The sequence below is a fragment of the Girardinichthys multiradiatus genome, chromosome 4, assembly GCF_021462225.1.
Source record: "Girardinichthys multiradiatus isolate DD_20200921_A chromosome 4, DD_fGirMul_XY1, whole genome shotgun sequence".
Classification (NCBI taxonomy): domain Eukaryota; kingdom Metazoa; phylum Chordata; class Actinopteri; order Cyprinodontiformes; family Goodeidae; genus Girardinichthys; species Girardinichthys multiradiatus.
This window is the reverse complement of record NC_061797.1, coordinates 35,700,507-35,723,506: the sequence shown is the minus strand read 5'-3', so window position 1 is coordinate 35,723,506 and position 23,000 is coordinate 35,700,507. Positions and strand designations below refer to the sequence as shown.

At 42.5% G+C, this 23,000-nt stretch overlaps 2 protein-coding genes across 2 annotated transcripts in view; both read right to left on the bottom strand.

Moving 5' to 3' along the window:
• Positions 1–9,151, bottom strand: part of LOC124866884 (transmembrane protein 266-like) — a 59,791-nt gene extending 50,640 nt beyond the window's left edge. Inside the window, exons 1-2 of the mRNA XM_047362905.1 lie at positions 8,326–9,151; positions 6,488–6,629 (exon numbers count right to left, since the gene is read on the bottom strand). Coding sequence (XP_047218861.1) covers positions 6,488–6,501 — 14 coding nt within the window. The 5' untranslated portion in view covers positions 6,502–6,629; positions 8,326–9,151. The remainder of the gene's footprint in view (positions 1–6,487; positions 6,630–8,325) is intronic.
• A 1,684-nt stretch (positions 9,152–10,835) lies between these two features.
• Positions 10,836–21,290, bottom strand: fbxo22 (F-box protein 22). Its single transcript, XM_047362904.1, has 7 exons — positions 21,071–21,290; positions 20,713–20,845; positions 18,984–19,071; positions 15,327–15,425; positions 13,627–13,779; positions 13,377–13,542; positions 10,836–13,276 (listed from the first exon to the last, which is right to left on the bottom strand). The coding sequence occupies exons 1-7, from the start codon at positions 21,199–21,201 to the stop codon at positions 12,880–12,882; spliced, it is 1,167 nt and encodes a 388-aa protein (XP_047218860.1). The 5' UTR covers positions 21,202–21,290; the 3' UTR covers positions 10,836–12,879.
• Positions 21,291–23,000: the final 1,710 nt, after the last annotated feature.

Sequence of the window (23,000 nt, the reverse complement as noted above, 5' to 3'; positions counted from 1 at the left end):
AGGAGACTTCAGAATAAGGCAGACATTTTCCTTCTTGCAGGACGACAATCCTAAACATACAGCCAGAGTTACAATAGGATGGTCCAAACCAAGGCATATCCATTGTGTTAAATGGCCCCCATCAGAGTATATCCTAAATCAAACTGAGACTTTTTTGCAAACTTTGAAAACTGATGTTCATAGACGCTCTTCGTCTAATTAGGCTAAGCTTTAGCTGAATGTAATGACTCATTAATTTTCATATTTTAATTTGTAAAAAAAAATGAAAACCATGTTTCATTTTCTTTCTACCTCACAGTTATGTTGCACTTTGTTGTGGTATATAACATAAAATGGCAATAAACAAAGTGAGGTTTGTGGTTGTTACATGAAACAGTTCAAGATCTATTAACATTTTCCAAGGTGCTGTGAAGACATCAGGGCATTAATATCCCCATAATTATCAACAAACTTGAGAAACATAGATCCTTACTCTGTCTGCACTTGCATTCTTTGCAACTAATACTGACCTTTGTTGGCATGTTTATGTAATAAAAATTAGGGCAATGGGAAAACTCTTAAAACATCCAGAAGAGAACGAACAAAGCTGCAACTCCAGAAGAGCAGCCACAGGACAGAGGTGATATTCAGGGGAGTAGGTTTCCCTGAGGGCCGCAGATAAAATTAAATAGTGAACTGTAATGTTGTGGGCCAGGTAGGAAAGGTCATTATGGGACAAAATATGCTTAGGGGATTTCACTGGCCATAAGAGAAGGTCATGGAACTAACTGGGGGGCAGGAGCACAGAAGAATGTTTTTTCTCAGATGAATGTTATCCTCACATGCAATTCTACCCTTTTTCTACATACATAAGAAGCCAAGGGACAATAACAAAAAGGAATTCAGCTCTGTTGCTTGTTCACAGATATTAGCATGCCAACACACTGAACAGACAAGCACAGAAACATGGAAGCTTGAGCTTCATACACTGCACAAGATAACTTCATTGAGTTTTAAAGGGATGTGCCGGATTTGTTTAAAAGTGGGTTTCCATTAAGATGTTATAAAGGTCAGTATGGACATGCAAGAGATACCTCTCATGTTCTGAAAAAACTGAGATTAGTTTTAAAGCTACTGGCTAGCCAGGACAGGCCCAAGATAAAAAAAAAAATGTGAAACAGAAATCAAATGTAAAATTTCAGAAATGGATCCGTGTACTATTTATTACAGTGCCTTGTATTCATACTACTTAAACTTCTTCACAATTTCACCTCACAAATGACTAACCTCTATGTATTTTAGGGGATATATCTATTAGAGCAACACAAAGTAGGGTATTATTGTGAAAGAAAAGGAAAATTAAAAATAATTCTCATATTTTTGTGGTACTAATTTGTATTCAGCCCCCTTTATTCTGATAAGTGAAGATAAAAGAATAGGAGGAAAAAAACGACGAAGAAATGAAAAAGAAAATAGACACATATTACAACTAGTAAATTTACCAATATTATTGGCATTGAAAGATTTTCTGATATCGTCCAGCCCTAATTCAAAATGGTGCTTGTGTGGAAAATCGAACGCTAAACATTACACTGAACAAATAATTTCCATGTTCAAACATATTGGTGGCCAAAATGTCAGTACACCTTTGGTAGCAGCATTCCCCAAATAGTTGGGTGCTGAAAATATATGGAGGCTTGTGGTCTTAAAGGGATCGCATGTGAAAAAATTCAAGGGGTATGAGATAGTAAGAGAGATAATAGTAAACATGTAAAGGTTTTCAAATAATTTAAATATTTAAAATGCCTAAATAAAAATCTAGCAAATTTCCATTTCATTTGGTGATTAATAGGGTAAACAAAGATAATATTAAAGAAATGGTCTAAATTACTTTTTCAACCCAAAGTTTAAATCAAAAGAGTTGATCTCCTGACTGCTTATGACTTATTTTCTGAAAGTCTAACAGCATTTCTGAAAAGTACTTTCTCTCAGTTGACTAATACACCATAGACAGGAACGAGACAAAGAGAATGTTTCTGAAAAATTCATAAAGCTCACAAACACATCTCAAACTTGGCCAGAATCCTGAGGACAAACCAGAAGTTCGTTGCTCCTACCAGCTGCTGAAGACAACTTTAGAGAAGGTGGATGCCACTGCGCTTAACAGCTTTACCTCAGAGGAGTTAGAGACAACCAACAGCTTACTTTCTTTTTTACTTTTATCCAATAGGAAGATGATATGCTTCAGTCAGAAACATGTCAGATCTTCCTTTTGGAGCCCTTTATTCCCACATTAAACCCAATGTAGATTCTGGCACCATGAGCAAAAGACATGTCTTCTCTTGCCTCTAACAAAGTGTAAGTAATGCTGTAATTCCTGCTGAGCATGGGCATGGAATTGAAAAGTCTGTGTTTAACATAGTTAATGTTGTAGAATCTGTCACTTTAACAGAATTTAAGAAGTGTCTCAAGTTATTCACTTGAAAAGCCAATTCTGTTTCGAGAGAAACTTCCATTACTTTTTGCAAGCAGATATTAATGAAGTCTGCCAAGCACAGTAGCTCATTAATAATATAACAGATTAACCTATGATGAATTGGCAAACTGCACAATGGACTGTTCTGGCCCTGGAGTGACCAGTGTCTTATCTAACCTTTACAGATACAAGCAGCAGAAGACACAGGAGACCCAAAGAGCCCTGTGGGGCAGGACGAAGACAGCACATGGTTTCTTCAAAAAGGAGAAGTTCACAGACCTTTTTACACACCCTCAGTATCAAATAAGGCCAAATAATTACACATTATTTAAATGCCTTTAGATATTTAGGGAATTTGAATCCTCAATGAGCTAACGACTGAAAAGACTGATTTCTCTTATCTTATATATGTTCTGTAAACTTCACTTAAAATAGTTTACAATGTAATTTTTTTACACATATATATATCTATATATCTATATAGATATATAGATATATATATATATACACATATACATATATACATATATATACATATACAGAGACCGGATGGCCCCTAGTAAAGGGCCCCCGATTCCATACTCCTGGAGCACCCCCCACAGGGCATCACGAGGGACACAGTCGAATGCTTTCTCCAGGTCCACAAAACACATGTGACCCGGTTGGGCAAACTCCCATGAACCCTCGAGCACCCTGTAGAGGGTATAGAGCTGGTCCAGTGTTCCACGGCCGGGACGAAAACCACACTGCTCCTCCTGAAGCCGAGGTTCGACTATCGGCCGGACTCTCCTCTCCAATACCCTGGCATAGGCCTCACCAGGGAGGCTGAGGAGTGTGATCCCCCTGTAGTTGGAACACACCCTCCAGTCACCCTTCTTATGAAGGGGGACCACCACACCAGTCTGCCAGTCCAGAGGCACTGTCCCTGTCCGCCACGCAATGTTGAAGAGGCGTGTCAACCATGACAGCCCAACAACATCCAGAGATTTGAGGTACTCAGGGCGGATCTCATCCACTCCTGAAGCCTTGCCACCGCGGAGCTTTTTAACCACCTCGGTGACTTCAGCCTGGGTGATGAAAGAGTCCAACCCCGAGTCCCCAGCCTCTGTTTCCACCACGGAATGCATGATGGCAGGATTGAGGAGATCCTCGAAGTACTCCTTCCACCGCCCGATAATGTCCTCAGTCGAGGTCAGCAGTCTCCCGCCCCCACTATAAACAGTGTTGGCGAAGCACTGCTTCCCCCTCCTGAGGCGCCGGACGGTTTGCCAGAATCGCTTCGAGGCCAACCGGTAGTCCTTCTCCATGGCCTCACCGAACTCCTCCCAGGCCCAAGTTTTTGCCTCTGCCACAGCCCGGGCCGCAGCATGCTTGGCCTCACGGTACCCGTCAGCCGCCTCAGGAGTCCCACAAGCCAACCACAGCCGATAGGACTCCTTCAGCTTGACAGCATCCCTTACTGCCGGTGTCCACCACCGGGTTCTGGGATTGCCACAGCGACAGGCACCGCAGACCTTACGGCCGTAGCTACAGACAGCAGCATCGACAATAGATGTGGAGAACATGGTCCACTCAGACTCTATGTCTCCAACATCCCCCAGGATCTGATCAAAGCTCTCCCGGAGGTGGGAGTTGAATACATCCCTGGCCGAGGGATGTATATATATATATATACATATATATATATATATATATATATATATATATATATATATATATATATATATATGTATATATATATTGACGCTGTATTGTATTGACGCTGTATTGGCCGCAAAAGGAGGCCATACACCATACTAATAAATTATTGTGGTCAGACAATCATTCACAGCCTACACAAGGAAGGTTACCCACAAAAAACTCTTTGCTAAATAAGCTGTCTGTTAACAAAGTGCTGTGTCAAAGCATAGGAATGGAAAGTTAAGTGGAAGGAAAAAGTGTGGCAGAAAAAGGTGCATGAGCATCAAGAATAACTGCAGCCTTGAGAGGATTGTAAAGCAAAGCCCATTCAAGAGTTTGGGGGAGATTCACAAGGTGTGAACTGTAGCTCGAGTCAGTGCTTCAAGAGCCACCACACACACACACACACACACACACATCTATCCAGGACATGGACTCCAACTGCTGCATTACCTGTGTTATGCCACTCTTGCCCCACAGACAACATAGGGAGTGGCATATATCTACCAAGGAGACAAAAGGACCAGACTGATGCTAAGTACTTTCAGATGAAAGTAGGGAAGAAAGAAAAGGGAAAATGTAGCATTTTATTTTGAAATCAAGGTGCCAGAATCTCAAATCAGATTGAAGAGGGACAGAAACCAAGTTGTTTAGGTCCAGTGGGAAGTTTACATAATCACTTATGATTTTGGGTGTAATGTCATCTGCTGGTTTTAGTCCACTCTGCTTTATCAAGTCCAATGTCAATGCAGCTGTCTAGCTGGAAATTTTAGAGCTGTTTGTGATTCCTTCTGCTAACAAGCTTTATAGATATGCTGTTTTTCATTTTTCAGCAGAACTTGGCACCTGCCCACACTGCCAAAAGAACCAATACTTGGTTTATTGTTTAAGATATAATTGTTTAATTAACCATCAAACTCCCCTGACATAAACCCATAAAGAAACTATAGATTATTGTCAAGAGGAAGATGAGGGACACCAGTGTCAATAATGGAGAAGAACTGAAGGCCACTTTAAAATACATTTGGGCTTCCTTAACACCTTACAAGTTCTATAGTAATTTATGCAAAGTGAGCCCCCACCAAGCACTGAGTCAATATACTGTACACGACATAGGCATCCTTTACAGTAGGCCAATGTTTCTGTGTTAAAATTTAATTTTAATTGGTCTTTTGTATTATTCAAATTTTGTAAGAAACAGAATTTTGGGTTTTCATTAGCTGGGAGCCATAATCAGCCAAATGAACAAAAAGAAAATCTTGAAATACATCGCTCTGTGAGTGACAAATATATATAAAACCTGAGTTCCACTCTTCGAGGTGAATCATTGAAATAAATTAAATTTTCAAAGTCGCTGTAATTGAGGCACATCTGTAAGATGCCCTTTTTTCCACAGAATCAATCAGGCTGCAAATACAACATAAACCAAACAGCTTACCTGACAGATGCAGTTACAAGCTGCTTTTCCAACTTGGGTTTCACATGAAAATATATAGGCAACAAAATGCTAAACATTAAACTGGTGCCTTGGATTGCTAAGAACATTTTTGACACACCTACATGGGTCACAGAGAGAAGATTAAAGAAATCCCTTGGAGATCCGAACATAGCGTGTACAAGAGTCTTCCTTTGTCAGCCGTCCATTACCATAAATACCTATAGGATGCATGTCACTCCAGTCATGTTATCATATGGCGATATCCCAAAGAGCCACTGGACTGAGCTTTGTAGAAAATAATGAACTAAACTGATATTCCCATAAAAGCCAAAATGGAGCGATGATTTGGGGCCATTCATCTAGGTCAAGAGAATAAATGCAGCTAGTTAAGACGAGACAAATTACAGGGTCATACGACACCAGCAGTAGTAGGCGCTGACGAAGAAAAACAATTTTCAGCATTGCCCACTTTTTTCTCTTCATTGTCACAGACACAGTAAACTTCATGTTCCCTCTGTAATTCAACTATTCTGACTACACATTTTACAGTGACGCATAAAGGACACCTCAAGAATTAACATAGTGATCAGCATTTGGGTCTGCAGAATAATCTCTCTACAGTCAACACCTTGCCGGTGTGTTTCCACGAATCTGTATCCAAACATGCATGCTCGTTCAGACAGTCGAGGGTCAGCAACACCTCAATGGGATCAGGGTCTGAGCACATAAAGCTCATTATTGTTCTAATGGAGACTCATAAACCTGCTAAACAACGGGAAAATGGAGAAGGAGTGGCAGAAAAAACAGAAAAAGGGAGGGATGCTTGGGAAAGAGCTCAACTGAGGAAAAGAGTTTTGTTTTCAAATTTTGAGTGGAGAGATCAGTGATTAACATAGTGCATGGTCTCTACTTACTCAGCATTGGCCATAATGATGGGTGATGGAGAAGGGAAGCGATGAGGTGGTGGGGTCTCTCCACGCGATCTCTATTCACTTCTGCCTGTTTTAGAGCTGCAGTTCACCTTTCAACCTGAGAGATCCTGCTTTCATGTTGAACCTGGAGAGAACACATCTGGTAACACTGTAAAGAACTCAAAGATTATTTGATGGCACTTAAGAGATGATTCAGTACAGTCTGACTGAAACTAATGCAGTTTCATACAGCAGGAAAGTCTTCTTTTATAATAAATAAAGTGCCTTGTAAAAGTATTCACACGTCGTGAACTTTTCCACATCGTTACAACAACGAACATCAGTGTAATTTTGTGAAGCTTTATAAGATGTACTAAAACATGGTAGCACTGTCAACTGGAGAGGAAATTATACTTGGTTTTCAATATTTTTTACAAATATAAATCAGAAAGAGTAAAATTCATATGCATTAAACTGCGTTAATCTGATATTCCTAAAAAACAATTGAGTACACCCAAATGCATTCAGAAGTGACCTTACTACGAAGCTGATAAGAGTTGATGGGAAGATGATTATCTCTAAATACATAACATTCCTGGGGAAAAATATGCAGGAGGCTGCAAAAGACTTGTGTCTGGGGGAAGAATTTACTTGTGGCAAGGTTGAGAGTCTGTGGCAAAGCTTTAAAACTGATGTTCACAGATAGTTTCCATTGAATCTGACCGAGTTTGAGTTGTTTTACTTAGAACACTTGCCAAAACCTTTTGTCTCTAGATGTGCAAAGCTAGTAGAGACAAACTGTACCCCAAACAACAGTTGAGCTACATAGTATTGACTCAGTGGACTAAATACATGACATAGTTTAGCTTTTAATATGTAAAACTTTTTTCTTTAGCTTCCCAAATATGCACTACTTTGTGTTGATCCAATACTCTGACAAACTTACATTAAAATTTATGGTTGTAACATGACAAAATGTGTAAATTTCCAAGGATATGAATATTTACGAAAGAGACACGGTAGTTCTATGTTTTCTGTTTTAATCTTTCCAGGTGTTTTTGGATCTTTTGCTCGACATACTTGTACACTTGTTTCAGTCAAATTAAAATAAGATGAAGACACCTGCAAAAACTGCTTCTATAATCCCCTAAATCTGGGGTCAGCACCTTTACAATCCAAAGAGTCATTTTTGCCCTCAGTCCAGCAACGTAGAACTCAGTTAGAGCTGTAAGTGTTACATGACCTTTTGCAAAAAGACAACTAATACATTTTGATACATATCTACTATAGGTAATTTTTTCTTGTCATATTTTAAGAATCACTATTTATTTTTGTTTTAAACTAAAGAAAAACATATAACTTTTGCAAAAAGAGGATGGATGCATTTTTTTGTATGTGAAATGTGAAAAAAAAAAATCAGTTTCCAACCTAATGTCTAGAAAAATGGATCTCAACAAATATTACTGGTACTTTTAGTGTCATTCTGTTATGGAAATTCGATGCAATAATTCCATGAAAAAAAACGAAAAATGATTTTATCTATATTAAAAAACATTATCTTATTCTTTCTTATTTTACCCAAAGTGATTAAGAGCCATTGTGGAAAGTCCGTAGCCACAGGTTGCAGACCCCTGCCCTAAAATAACTTTTATAGATGTTAACTCCTATTTAGAAATGTACTTGCAGCTCTTCATCCACCAATCTCCAGAGTTGGTTGTCAGACTTCCCACGCCTAAACCACTAGTAATGATAGCTACTGTGGTAAACATGCACTGAGACCATTTTGCTGTTAGATGCTCTGAATAACACTTGCGCATAAGACCACAGAGAGAGCCTCTTACCTATGAGAGATTTACATTGTTGATGCGTAATTGTGCCTCCCGTTGCTCCCCTGCAGAAAGTAATGTCTCCCTCGGTGGTGATCACAGTGAGTGAAGCAGCAGCAGGGGAGCAGTGTGTGTAGGCTGGAGCAATCCTTTTGCACTGGACAAGCACCGCCGCTGCTTTCGCTGCTCCTCTGCGCTGCGCGGATTTCGGTGCAAAACCAAACAGAGGCTGCAGCTCGAATGCTTGAAGCATCGTCACTCGGCAAGAGCCATATTAGCTGTTCTTAAGTACATTCACATCAAGATCGAACCAACGGCCCTTCCTCCCCGGATAAGACGAGCTGAGTTAGGGGTCCAGGTTGCGCCCTCCAGCCGAGGGCTTCCCCTACGAGAGGGGAGCTGTCCAGGTGCTGAAAAGAGCCTGACGGAGGCTCGGCTCTCTCAGCCAAACGGCTTCGGAGCAGCGGGAGGACGGCACACCGCAAATTTCACGCGAAGGTGGCCAAAACATTGACGTTTTCGTGCCAAAGTCTGGCAGTAGCCTGTAAATCGTGTGACATTTGCATCGATCCGGTCAGAAGAGAGCAGTAAAAATATTAGCCGTGGGGTGGATCTGTGTGCATCAGAGGGAGAAGAAAAATCAGCAAGTAAAGGTGTTCAGTTTCCCAGTTGAGGCCAATTTAGAATCGGATCGTTGCCACAGATGATTTTATTAGCGTTACGCCTAAATGGTCACTCCTCTCGGTGTCATGAGCTGTTTTTTTTTTCTTTTTCTGGTGTCCCAAAATAAAGGTACTATGGGAATATAAACTGCCTGTACAGCAATTGGCTTAACAATTTGTCACTCATCGGGATTAGCCAGTCGATGGTTAAAGCGCACATCCATCAATCTGAAGCGTCTCTGGCTTCTTTTAAACACGCCTGGACGTGGGCTGCTGAGGATGTAAAAGGTTGACACGCATATTTCAAGCGATTTTGTTCAACTATTTTGCTAACAGCGCCTTTTGAATAGGCTATGTTGCATGATTCGACTCAATAACAATAATAATAAAATAATAGTAATAAAATGTATATGTGATTTATTGAGGGTTTGAGCAGAACAAATATGATTGGACATATACAAAAAGTGCGGCAATAACAACTTTGATTAACTAATTTCATCCATATTTCTTTCAAAAACTACACAGGGTGTATTATATTACAGTTAAAAGGTGGATAGTCAACACTATTTTTAAAAATAATGTTTTTGGAACATTTTAAAGAAAATTGTTACAATCACCGTTTCAGGTTTTTTTTTTTTTTTTACAATTACACATCAGCAATGTTTAAGATACAACAATCCCCTGATAAACGATGTATATGGGTACTGAGGGACTGATCTAACAAGATGACAAGAGTCCTCACAAGGATTTTTAACTTTTTTCTGACCCAATCCACTGTCCTCATTGTCTGAAATCTTCCATCATTGTCCCCTTGCCCAAGTTAATGACTACTGGCCAGTTGCACTGACACCAGTAGTCTTGAAATGCTTTGAACATCTGGTCAGGGCTCACAACACATCACTCCTCCCCAAAGGTTTTGACCCCCACCAGTTTGACTATAGGGTTATTAGAGCCAAAAAAGATGGAAGTAGCCACAGCCCTCCATGCTGCACTGCTCCATCTAGAACAGTGGAGGACTTATTTGCAGCTGCGTTTTGTGGACTTTAGGTCAGCATTCAACATCATCATCCCCCACAGACTGGTGGACAAACTGAGATAGCAACACTCCACCTGCATGTGGATCCACAGATTCCTGGTCGGAGCCAGAGGGTCAGACTGGTTATACTTCGGCCCTCAGCATCAGCACCAGCTCTCCACAGGGTTGTATTTGGCCTCCTGCTCTACATTCCACTCACCCCAACACCACCACTGTCAAATTTGCAGATGACACCACGGTGAGGTGGCATGGGGGGATGAGCCCGCCTATCGGGATGAGTTGGAGTGGCTGACAGTGTGATGCACAGAGAACAATTTGCTTCTCAACATCTCCAAGACCAATAAGATAATTGACTTTAGGAAAAAGAGAACAGATATTCACCACTAAGCATCAGCAGGGACTGTGGAGAGGGTGGCCAACTTCCGCTTCTGGAAGTCCACATCGAGGAGGACCTGCTGAAATAGACCCAGCAGGCTGTACTTCCTGCGGGTGCTCAGTAAAAACATCACACAGAGACTGCTAGTGTCCTTTTATCGATGCTCTATTGAAAGCATACTGACCCACGGCATCTAGGTGTGGTACACCAGATGTACAGTGGCTCAGAGAACAGCGCTCTAGAGGGTCATTAACACGGCCCAAAAGATCATTGGCTTCCCTCACCCCACACTTCTCCAAAAAGCCCAGAACATCATAAAGGACACTTCTCACCCGGGTCACTCTCTGTTTGATCTGATACCATCAGGCAGACACTACAGATCAATTAAAGTAAGGACAAGCAGATTCAACAACAGTCTCTATCCAACAACTACTAAACTCAAGCCAGAATGTAAAGGGAGATGTAATAATGTATTTTTTATTTTAGGTTTTAAACAAATAGCTTATTTCAGTTTCTTTGTACTTATGACAAAAACAATAAAGGATATTCTATTGAATTATATAATGAAATGCACCATTTTGTGACCAAGTTTAGCATTTAGCATATTTTTAGTGGCCTCAATGCTATTAGATATAATGCAATGCTATTCCTACAGCTTGCTTCATATTTTTACTCTAAGTACAAACTCCAATGTACTTTATTACTTTTACAGCATAGACCTACAGAAAGAAACAAATAATTGTGAAATATAAAGCAAATTATACATTTTAACATATTTTACAATTAAAACCAAAAGCATTAGCATTTATTTTTAGCCCCCTTTACTCTGATTTCCCTAAATAAAACAAAGTTTAATCAATTCCCTTACACAGTCACCCTATTGGTAAACAGAGTCCACCTGTGTTTAATGTTTAAATAACCACAGCTGCTCTGTGAAGGCCCCAGAAGTTTGTTAGAGAACATTAGGGAACACACATCATGATGACCAAGAAACACACCAGACAGGTGACAGATGACTATGTGGTGAAGTTTAAAGCAAGATTAGGTTAACAAACAATACTCCAAAGACACAAACAACATGCGGTAGGAGGTGCTCTGGTCAGATCAGACTAAAATTGAACATTCTATAGGTGGTGGACAACACCCTGCATGGTGGTGGCAGCATCATGCCACAGGGATGCTTTTCTTCTTCAAGGACAGGAAGATGGCTGTAGATATTTGCATGCCAACAATGGAAGAAAACCTTTTGGAGGCTACCTAAGAGCTCAGACTGGGGTGTAGCTTCCCTTTACACCAGAATAATGACGCAAAACATAGACAGAGCTACAATCGCATTACAGCTTATGTGTTACAATGGTAGGGTCAAAGTCTAGACCTAAACCTAACAGAGAATCTGCTGAAAACCTTGATTGATTTTCAGAGATGCCCTCCACCTTATCTGACTGAGGATGAGCAATGTTGCAAAGAAGAATTTCAGCATCTAGATGGACAAGCTGGTAGAGATGTATCATAAGACTTAAGTTGTCATTAGCAGGGAAAATATTAACTCGGGGAGGCAGATTAAAAATGTAAGCCACACCTTTTCAATTTTCATCACTAAAGAAAAAAATGAAAACAATGCAATTTGGTCCTTGTAGTTAACAATTATACACTTGCTTTTGTTGGTTTATAACATACAATCCTAAGAACATACACTGTTGCGTGAAGAGTTTGAAGGAGTATAAATCCAGGCACTGAAGAGGCATCTGTAAAGATGAGTGTTTTCTACAACTTGCATCCAAAAATTAAAAAGAAAATGCCAAACTAACCATTTATCATGCAGGACAAAAAATCATTTCAAATAATCTAGCATGGAGTGACTCAAAAACCCGAGAAATCTTCCCTGTAACCCTCCGTGTGTACCTGTTTTTACCCAACAACTCGACTCTAAAGCAGAAAACTTGACAGAGGCCAAAATTCTGACGGTCAGCATCATTTTTTTTTTCTTCCTTTAGGCTTCAGAAGCCGAGATAATACAACCAGTCAAGCAGATGTGACCCAAAATGAGAACCAAAAACAAAATAAAATCTGCAGGTTCACACTGCTGACACAAAACTGTGTAAAACATACTTACGTTTACCCTGATTTCGTGGAGGAAAAACAAACCGAATTTCTTTACTGCCATGAACAAAAAGTGCAGTCAGGGAGCAAGAATATGCCTCGAATGTGCGAGAAAATTGGGATGTAAAATACAAACATACTAAGATAAGCAGAATTTGTTTTTCTTATGTACACTGTGGAAAATTCCTTTAATCACAAAGACACAAAGACTTGAAATGGACCAAGGGCTGCCATCAAGCATTTATGGCAGAGGGGATTACTGTCCTGCTTTGTAAGCATAATTGAAGACAGCTTTATCCTAAGTAACACTTTGTACCTAATGTTTGCTGCTCCAAGTAGTTGTTAACAGAACCATGACACTTCAACTTCTTTCCTCTATTTCCTTGTTACCAAAGTCAGCAGCCAAAGTGGACCAGGGTCATGACGGTTGTGTACTCATGCTGCAAGGTGTCGGACTCGGAGTTGCAAAGGGTGTAGTCGTCTTTAACGATCCGGTCACAGCCAATCTCGCCGTTGCCAAAGAGACCAAACAGTGGCGTATTGGGAAAGACCTTGTGAAAAGCGTCTGCCTCTACGTTGTGCTGGTTGTGGTAGTAGTTCTGGCCCCTCCCCACGCAGGCAAACATGAAGCCCAGGGTGTTTCTTTCGGGAATCCTGGCTGCCTTTAGCCGTCGGACTGTGGCTTCCGCTTCCTTTGCGTTGCCAACGTCTTGGTCCAGGAGCACAGATGCTGCCTGAACTTTACGGCCACTCAGAGCCAGGCCAATCACACCATATGCTCCCTTGCTGCAGCTACAGATAGAGATAAAGATGATGAAAACTCAAGGCACTACAAAATATGCTTAAAATTGAATTTTTAGATGCAACTCTGCTATTATTCAACAAAACTCACCAGTCCTTGGGAGGAGCGAAGACGCCTTCCACCAGCCCTCCTGCAATTAAAGCCTTGCTGTTTGTCAGTGGCTCAAGAATCTGGTTGAGGAACCGTGCTCCTCCAGATTTATATGCTTCATAGATGAACAGCAGCACTACGCGGAGCTCTGGGTTGTCAACTAGTCCTGGGAAAAAAGAACAAGAAAGAATACAATATGTTACTAAGGATTTGCACTTCTCTGTTTAACTTACTGAATAACTACACTCACCTGCTTCTTTCATGGCTGACAAAGAGATAGTCTTCTTACAAAAGTGAAAGGGCTTAATGTGAACACCCTCAGTGCTGGGAAACATGACTGCAAAGCCTGCCTCCCCTTCCTGGTGCTCCTTAGGAGGACTGGTCCAGGAACCAGTTGGAGTCACTGTTTAATAGGTCAAGCACAACGCTGCATGAATATACATGCTATATCGTCTGCATTTTCCAAACTCCTTATCAGCCACCAGGTTATTCATTCTAATAAGACAGCACAAACACCTCTGCTCAGCAGTGAGCATTAAAGACGGCCCCTTATTAATTGGTTATTCATTTCATTTTAAGAGAGTCAGGAGCAACATAAACCATTGGAAACATCAAATTCAAGTAAAATATTCTTTAAGAAGAGTTTTATGCTGACTTTTACGCAGTTAGTCTCTAAACCACCATCTAGAGGCTATTAGAGGAACTGCAGCAGAAAACCTTTTTTACAGAAGGAAATATGAGTTTTATTAAAAATAAAAAACCTAGAGACAACCATGAATTGATGACACAATCATAGGTACTCTGTTCAGGATATGGATATGTTGCAATGGAAATCAGAGAACATCAAGCCGCACTACCATAAAAATAAAGGCCCAGAAGACAGGCAGTTTCAATCACCATAATTTCTATTAGATTAGGATGTTAAACAGGGTGTTAAATTATTCCTGATCCAACGTCTGATGTACAACTGAACTGGTACAACATAAAGAAAAAGAAAATCGCTCATTGCTTATTCTGACTGCAATCCATTCCCATCTAGTTCCAAATTTAAAAGGTAAAACTAGTATTTGTATCCAGCTGTGAAGCAACAGCTGTATTTGTACTGAGATTGAATTACATAATGGGTGGGCTTGGTTTTCTACTTAGGTGACTTTTGGTTGAGTAGGATTTTATCTAAGATTATCAGAGTAAAGATTGCTGAATACAAATGCACAACATTTGTATTTGTAAAAAGTAATAGCGCTGAAGTTTACATAAGTATGACAAAATAAACCTAATCAAATTGAAGGTGGCCCACAAAATACATCAACAGAGTTTGACTTTTTATTACATCAGCTGCAGCGTGAAAATATATATATTTTTTAATCAGCACTTTGCCAGATGTTTGTATTGATAAGCCACTCCAATGAAGCACGCCTCAAAGATTTAATTTAGCAGAATCAGTTAAACAGACTAAACCCGCAGTGACCCCTGGCTGCAATATTGCAAAATGTCTGTTGTCACCAATAGCTCAGGCAGCTTTTAAAGATGGCAGACAGAGACCCCTAATAAGCACTTTCTCTGGAGGAACGAGAACAACACTGATGGAGAATCACTTCTCTAGAGGACTGTGATTATAACGAGAAATGGGAGGCTCGGCAGTAGGGACACTAGGCAATCGATCAGTGTGAGACACAGTGAGACGGAAGCCACGAGTGGTGCTTTCCAAGCAGGCGGAAGCAGAGGGAATTAATTATTCTTCTTATAGAGGTTAAAAAGGGTCAGATTTTCATCTTCAGAAAAAAACATCAGAAAAGATAAAACATGAAAATAGTACAGATTTATAGCATTGGTTAAACAGGAGAGTTGTGGCAGGTTTAGGCACATTTTATAGTTAAAGCATGAAGAAACAAATCTATTTTTTCTATAGGTAAAAACATCTCAGCAAAGAAAGAAAAGAGAAAAACTTACAGACTATGCCCGGCGTAGCAATGCCAACGATGTCACAGCCTTTGGGGAAAATCTGGTTCAGTTCTTCAGCTGTATTTGAACATTGGCGACTCTTTTTTGCTTCAGTTTAGAACAAGGAAAAAAAAAAAAAATGTTTAAACAAAACAAAGCAAAACACAGAACTGGCTTTCGCTCCAACCCTGAACGAGCTTTAGAAAGACGTCTTTGCTTCTTCTTTTCTTATGAAATGTTTTATTTACATCAATTTAGTTACAAATGTTGGAGTACTTTCTGCATAAGAATTTAAATGCATTTATTTATATTGGAAAATAAACCCACAGCCAAAATTAAATAAGCCACGTATTCAAAAGACAATTCAATGACCAGCGCAAGCTGCATCTTCTCTTATTCTTTATCAACTACTCGTACTCGTTGTCTTCCGCTTATCCAGGACCGGGTCGCGAGGGCAGCAGACTCAGCAGAGACGCCCAGACGTCCCTCTCCCCAGACCTCCTCCAGCTCCTCCGGGGGGAGCCCAAGGCGATCCCAGGCCAGCCGAGAGACACAGTCCCTCCAGCGTGTCCTGGGCCGTCCCCTGGGCCTCCTCTCAGTGGGACGTGCCTGGAACACCTCCCGAGGAAGGCGTTTAGGAGGCATCCGGTATAGATGCCCGAGCCACCTCAACTGGCTCCTCTCGATGTGGAGGAGCAGCGGCTCTACTCCGAGCTCCTCCCGGATGGCCGAGCTCCTCACCCTATCTCTAAGGGAGTGTCCGGCCACCCTACGGAGGAAGCTCATTTCAGCCGCTTGTATTTGGGATCTCGTTCTTTTGGTCATGACCCAAAGTTCATGGCCATAGGTGAGGGTAGGAACGTAGACCAACCAGTAAATTGAGAGCTTTGCTTTTCGGCTCAGCTCTCTCTTCACCACAACGGACCAGCACAGTGCCCCCATTACTGTGGCAGCCGCACCGATCCGTCTGTCGATCTCCCGCTCCATTTTTCCCTCACTTGTGAACAAGACCCCGACATACTTAAACTCCTCCACTTGAGGCAGGAACTCCCCTCCATCCTGAAGAGGACAAGCCACCCTTTTCCGGTCGAGTACCATGGCCTCGTACTTGGAGGAGCTGATCCTCATCCCAGCCGCTTCACACTCGGCTGCGAACCGCCACAGCGCATGCTGTGGGTCTTGGCTACAGGGGCCAGCAGGACCACATCATCCGCAAAAAGAAGAGACGAAATCCTCTGATCCCCAAACCAGACCCCCTCCGGCCCTTGGCTGCGTCTAGAAATCCTGTCCATAAAAGTTATGAACAGGACCGGTGACAAAGGGCAGCCCTGCCGGAGTCCAACATGCACTGGGAACAGATCCGACTTAGTGCCGGCAATGCAGACCAAACTCCTGCTCCGCTATATTCATTCACAATGCAAGATCAGATAAAATATTATTTTAATAAAATAATGTTTTAAGAATGATCTGCTGAATAAAACCAACCTTCTGGATGACTAATTCTCAACGGGGTCTAATTAGCTGCCTTTATTTATACCAACCAAACTCCTGCTCCGCTCGTACAGGGACCGGATGGCACCTAATAAAGGGCCCCCGATTCCGTACTCCTGGAGCACCCCCCACAGGGCATCACGACGGACACAGTCGAATGCCTTCTCCAGGTCCACAAAACACATGTGAACTGGTTGGGCAAACTACCATGAACCCTGGAGCACCCTGTAGAGGGTATAGAGCTGGTCCAGTGTTCCACGGCCGGGACGAAAACCACACTGCTCCTCCTGAAGCCAAGGTTTGACTATCGGCCGGACTCTCCTCTCCAATACCCTGGCGTAGGCCTCAGCAGGGAGGCTGAGGAGTGTGATCCCCCTGTAGTTAGAACACACCCTCCGGTCCCCCTTCTTATGAAGGGGGACCACCACCCCAGTCTGCCAGTCCAGAGGCACTGTCCCCGACCGCCACGTGATGTTGAAGAGGCGTGTCAACCATGACAGCCCAACAACATCCAGAGATTTGAGGTACTCAGGGCGGATCTCATCCACCCCCGAAGCCTTGCCACCGCGGAGCTTTTTAACCACCTCGGTGACTTCAGCCTGGGTGATGAAAGAGTCCAACCCCGAGTCCCCAGCCTCTGCTTCCACCAGGGAATGCGTGATGGCAGGATTGAGGAGATCCTCGAAGTACTCCTTCCACCGCCCGATAATGTCCTCAGTCGAGGTCAGCAGTCTCCCGCCCCCACTATAAACAGTGTTGGCGAAGCACTGCTTCCCCCTCCTGAAGCGCCGGACGGTTTGCCAGAATCGCTTCGAGGCCAACCGGTAGTCCTTCTCCATGGCCTCACCAAACTCCTCCCAGGCCCGAGTTTTTGCCTCTTCCACAGCCCGGGCTGCAGCACACTTGGCCTCACGGTACCCGTCAGCCACCTCAGGAGTCCCACAAGCCAACCACAGCCGATAGGACTCCTTCTTCAGCTTGACAGCGTCCCTTACTGCCGGTGTCCACCACCGGGTTCTGGGATTGCCGCCGCGACAGGCACCGCAGACCTTACGGCCGCAGCTACGGGCGGCAGCATCGACAATAGATGCGGAGAACATGGTCCACTCTGACTCTATGTCTCCAACATCCCCCGGGATCTGGTCGAAGCTCTCCCGGAGGTGGGAGTTGAATACATCCCTGGCCAAGGGGTCCGCCAGGCATTCCCAGCAGACCCTCACTATGCGCTTGGGCCTGCCAAGTCTGTCCGGCTTTCTCCTCTTCCAGTGGATTCAACTCACCACCAGGTGGTGATCAGTGGACAGCTCAGCCCCTCTCTTCACCCGAGTGTCCAAAACATGCGGCCAAAGGTCTGATGATACGACAACAAAGTCGATCATTGACCTCCTGCCTAGGGTGTCCTGGTGCCAAGTGCACTGATGGAAACCCTTATGTTTGAACATGGTGTTCGTTATGGACAATCCGTGACTAGCACAGAAGTCCAATAACAAAACACCACTCGGATTCAGATCGGGGAGGCCATTCCTCCCGATCACGCCTCTCCAGGTGTCACTGTCGTTTCCCACGTGGGCGTTGAAGTCCCCCAGCAGAACAATGGAGTCCCCGGGAGGGGCACTATCCAGCACTCCCGACAGGGACGCCAAGAAGGCAGGGTACTCTGCACTACCACTCGGCCCGTAGGCTGAAATGATAGTCAGAGACCTCTCCCCAACCTGAAGGCGCAGGGATACGACCCTCTCATCCACTGGGGTAAACCCCAACACGAGACGGCTGAGCTGGGGGGCAACAAGCAAACCTACACCAGCCCGCCGCCTCTCCCCGTGGGCCACTCCAGAATAGAAGAGAGTCCAACCCCTCTCAAGGAGATGGGTTCCAGAGCCCACGCTGTGCGTGGAGGCGAGCCCAACTATTTCTAGTCGATATCTCTCGACCTCCCGCACAAGCTCAGGCTCCTTCCCCCCCAGCGAGGTGACATTCCACGTCCCTAGAGCCAGCCTAAGCATCCGGGGATCGGGCCGCTGAGGTCTCCACCTTCGTCCGCCACCCAATCCTCTTTGCACCGGTCCCTCACGGTTCCCCCTGCAGGTGGTGGGCCCACTATCAACTAAGCCAACCTATATCAGAGGTTGATAGAGGTTTCTCCGTGACCTCTATCAGTGACTACTTACTACTGACCTTTGCTCTGTTCATAGCAATAAGCTTGTCCACTCAAGGCCTCACAGTCTACCATCATCAGAACTGTTTTGGGCAGGAGGAATACTTTCTAAAAACAATCAGAGAGAAATTCAACATGTTAAAGCATTTTGTGATGAAAAAAAGAACATTATGTTTTGATGACAGAAATGTAGAAGACACATCATTCAATTTTTTCTCAACTTTATCAGGACTCCTTTTTCTCTACTCTTATTCCTAAACATATGAATAATGTTCTGTTGTTGCTTGAAACAATTATAGCTGACAGGCAGCATTGTTATCCTTTGTTTATTTGATTTAAAGTCTCTTAGTCCCTAAAATACTCAACAGCAATTTTACCTATTCTGTCAGTAGCCTAAGATACAGATCTGTGGAAAACCTGTGGGTTAATCCTCATTTTATTGTATGTATCTTCCAAGAAGTCAGAGTTTCTCATAAACATTTAAAGTGACCCCAGTCAGTTTTTTTCCAAGGCTTTAACACATCTAAGTCTGCTTTATGAATTATTCATGCATCATGAGCTCCAAAAGTCAAAAGATAAACCAGTGTTACATCCACAAAATAATCAACAAAAAGGACCAGCAGCAACTACACTCCCTAAGGGTGCTGACAGAAAAACAAGCTGGATAATAAGCTGCTGGTGACCTTCTGCGGGGAGAGGCTGCTGATGTCTCTGTGAGGGAGGCCAGCAGGCTCCAAAGAGTGGGTAACCCCTCAAAAAACATAAAAATGGTCAATCATTCCCTCCCCACTCTAGATTCCACCTCTTCCAACTCTTACTGCCTCATCAGAGTGAGAGATATTGTCCAAAATAGTTACCTTTTCAAGCCGCATGTGTTTAACCTGTTACCCTCCAGGGAGAAACTACAGAAGGATCAAATCCAGAACTAAGAGACTCATCACCTGTGTAATTTATTCACTAGTTTGTTAATTGCCTCAAATGTGAAATAATAAATATGGGCTACACAATATATCAATAAGACATTGTCATTGCGATATTAATGTCATAAATAACTGTCTGTTGGTTGATATATTACAAGTGTTATAACACTTTGCATGAACTTAATATACAGTGTTCAGGCTTTTATACAGTCTCACTGCAGATGATCTTCAAACCAGACACAGATGCCAGAGTCCAAGGTGCTGAAGTTTACAAAAAGCATCAGGAATGTGGATCTATTGCAACTGTTGGACTAAATGCCAATTTTAAAGCAACCTAAGCCCTACCACAAGCTGATTTCTTATATGCCATGCTGATGCAAATGTTCATGCAAAAAAGTCCCAACCTAGCACTGAATCCATATAGTGTATAGTACATAGACATACCTTTCAGCTTACTGACATTTTAGTATTAAAAATCCCCTTTTTAATTGATTGGTCTGACTGAACTTTTAGTTTTCTGGTAAAGTTATTATAGGGGTTTCATTTCTGATAAGAGATAATTATGAAACAAAACCGAAATAAACGTCTGAAAAACATCACTCTGTATGTAAATCAGTGAGTTTCGCTTTCTGAATTACTGAAATTTATTTACCAATGATTATTCTAATTTATTGACGTGCACCTGTATACAGAACACGTCACGATGGCACAGTGTTGTTGTTTTTTTAAACCAACAAAAAAAGGTTTCCAATGCGTTTTTGTTTATCCTCCCCGCTGGGTTATTTCTCTTCTACTTCTCTTTCCATGTCTAGCTAAAGCCAAACTTTACCTCTACTTCTTCAGCCAGGATGCTGCAGAAAGAGTGAAGCTCTGTGGTGGAGGGTCCAGAGACTGACACCCAGGTCAGGTGCTGCTGAATCCGAAGCACTCTGCGGGCACAGTTCCTCCACAATCTGCACACACTAACAAAAAGGACACACACGTTCACCTGCAGTCCAACCAAAAACACGCACTTAGAAAGGGATTAGCTTCTCTGCTCTCACTCTTGGCATACAATGTATCATTCTAACAACCATTTAGCTGTCTCTTTACTCCACAACTAACCTTTTATAAATATTTTCATTTTTATTCATTAGACATTAAGGCTAGCCAAGTTAACAGTTTAGCTTGTGAATATCTGCCATTACCTGGCGACCTGCAGAAGTGATTTGGTTGGTATGAACATGAGAACTCTCTCAACCACTTCGGCGACATTACTAAGCACGTAAGCAGCCTTACTGTCCTGAAAAGGTTCGCAAAAATCCGGACTTTCACTCATTTTCACTCTCTGATGCTCTGGTAGCCCGTACAGCTAGGAGCTTTTACCTCTGCACTTCCACAGCTGTTGCGCTGTCTGGCTGATTGACAATACTGCCCCCAAGCGGTGAGGAGGGTATAACGCACCGGCGTCTGGAGTTAGTTTTAGGGCGGACACGTTCTTAAATCTACCCAAAATACATTATTATGTATTATTAGGATTAATAACCCATCTTGTTTTTTTCAAGACATTACAAGGTGACAAATATTTCTTTGTACTCCATCATACAAATGACATTACATTGCTACTGTGCAAATAAAGATTACAGGTTAGTCTTGTTTATTGAAACATTGTCACTTTTTTCATTTTACAACCAGAGACCTCATCATCTTTGGATTTATAATTGTTTAATACAAGGGACGCATGTTTTTGAAATGTTTAAAAATAAAAATCTGAAAAGTATGCCATGCCAATAAACATACCCCTAAATAAAACCCAGTGCAAACATTTACCCACATCAGTCACGTAATTACTGAAAAAGAGCCCAGCTGTGTGCATTGCCATAGTCTCAGACGTTTGTTAGAGAACATAAGTTAAACACTATCACAAAGACCAAGGAATTCAATGGCAGGTCAGGTTAATCAAGCTATGGAGATTTAACAGAAGGATTATGTGATAAAACCATATATGAAGCTTTGAGCACTATTCAATATATTGTCTGAGACCAAAAGAGTATGGTAGAGCAGTGAACCAATCAAAGCATGAAACTAACTAACCTGAAAAGATGGGCAAAGAGAGCATTACAGGTCCTTCTCAAAATATTAGCATATTGTGATAAAGTTCATTATTTTCCATAATGTCATGATGAAAATTTAACATTCATATATTTTAGATTCATTGCACACAAACTGAAATATTCCAGGTCTTTTATTGTCTTAATACGGATGATTTTGGCATACAGCTCATGAAAACCCAAAATTCCTATCTCACAAAATTAGCATATCATTAAAAGGGTCTCTAAACGAGCTATGAACCTAATCATCTGAATCAACGAGTTAACTCTAAACACCTGCAAAAGATTCCTGAGGCCTTTAAAACTCCCAGCCTGGTTCATCACTCAAAACCCCAATCATGGGTAAGACTGCCGACCTGACTGCTGTCCAGAAGGCCACTATTGACACCCTCAAGCAAGAAGGTAAGACACAGAAAGAAATTTCTGAACGAATAGGCTGTTCCCAGAGTGCTGTATCAAGGCACCTCAGTGGGAAGTCTGTGGGAAGAAAAAAGTGTGGCAGAAAACGCTGCACAACGAGAAGAGGTGACCGGACCCTGAGGAAGATTGTGGAGAAGGGCCGATTCCAGACCTTGGGGGACCTGCGGAAGCAGTAGACTGAGTCTGGAGTAGAAACATCCAGAGCCACCGTGCACAGGCGTGTGCAGGAAATGGGCTACAGGTGCCGCATTCCCCAGACATGGGCTACAGAGAAGCAGCACTGGACTGTTGCTCAGTGGTCCAAAGTACTTTTTTCGGATGAAACCAAATTCTGCATGTCATTCGGAAATCAAGGTGCCAGAGTCTGGAGGAAGACTGGGGAGAAGGAAATGCCAAAATGCCAGAAGTCCAGTGTCAACTACCCACAGTCAGTGATGGTCTGGGGTGCCGTGTCAGCTGCTGGTGTTGGTCCACTGTGTTTTATCAAGGGCAGGGTCAATGCAGCTAGCTATCAGGAGATTTTGGAGCACTTCATGCTTCCATCTGCTGAAAAGCTTTATGGAGATGAAGATTTCATTTTTCAGCACGACCTGGCACCTGCTCACAG

What these genes read in the sequence shown, in the direction of transcription:
- fbxo22 (XM_047362904.1), bottom strand. Translation starts at nt 21,201, where the DNA reads ATGAGTGAAAGTCCGGATTTTTGCGAACCTTTTCAGGACAGTAAGGCT. An exon ending in TCCTGGCTGAAGAAGTAGAG is followed by an intron (nt 19,072 to 20,712) that starts GTAAAGTTTGGC and finishes GATTGTTTTTAG; the next exon opens with AAAGTATTCCTCCTGCCCAA. An exon ending in GTCAGCCATGAAAGAAGCAG is followed by an intron (nt 13,543 to 13,626) that starts GTGAGTGTAGTT and finishes CTTTTTTCCCAG; the next exon opens with GACTAGTTGACAACCCAGAG.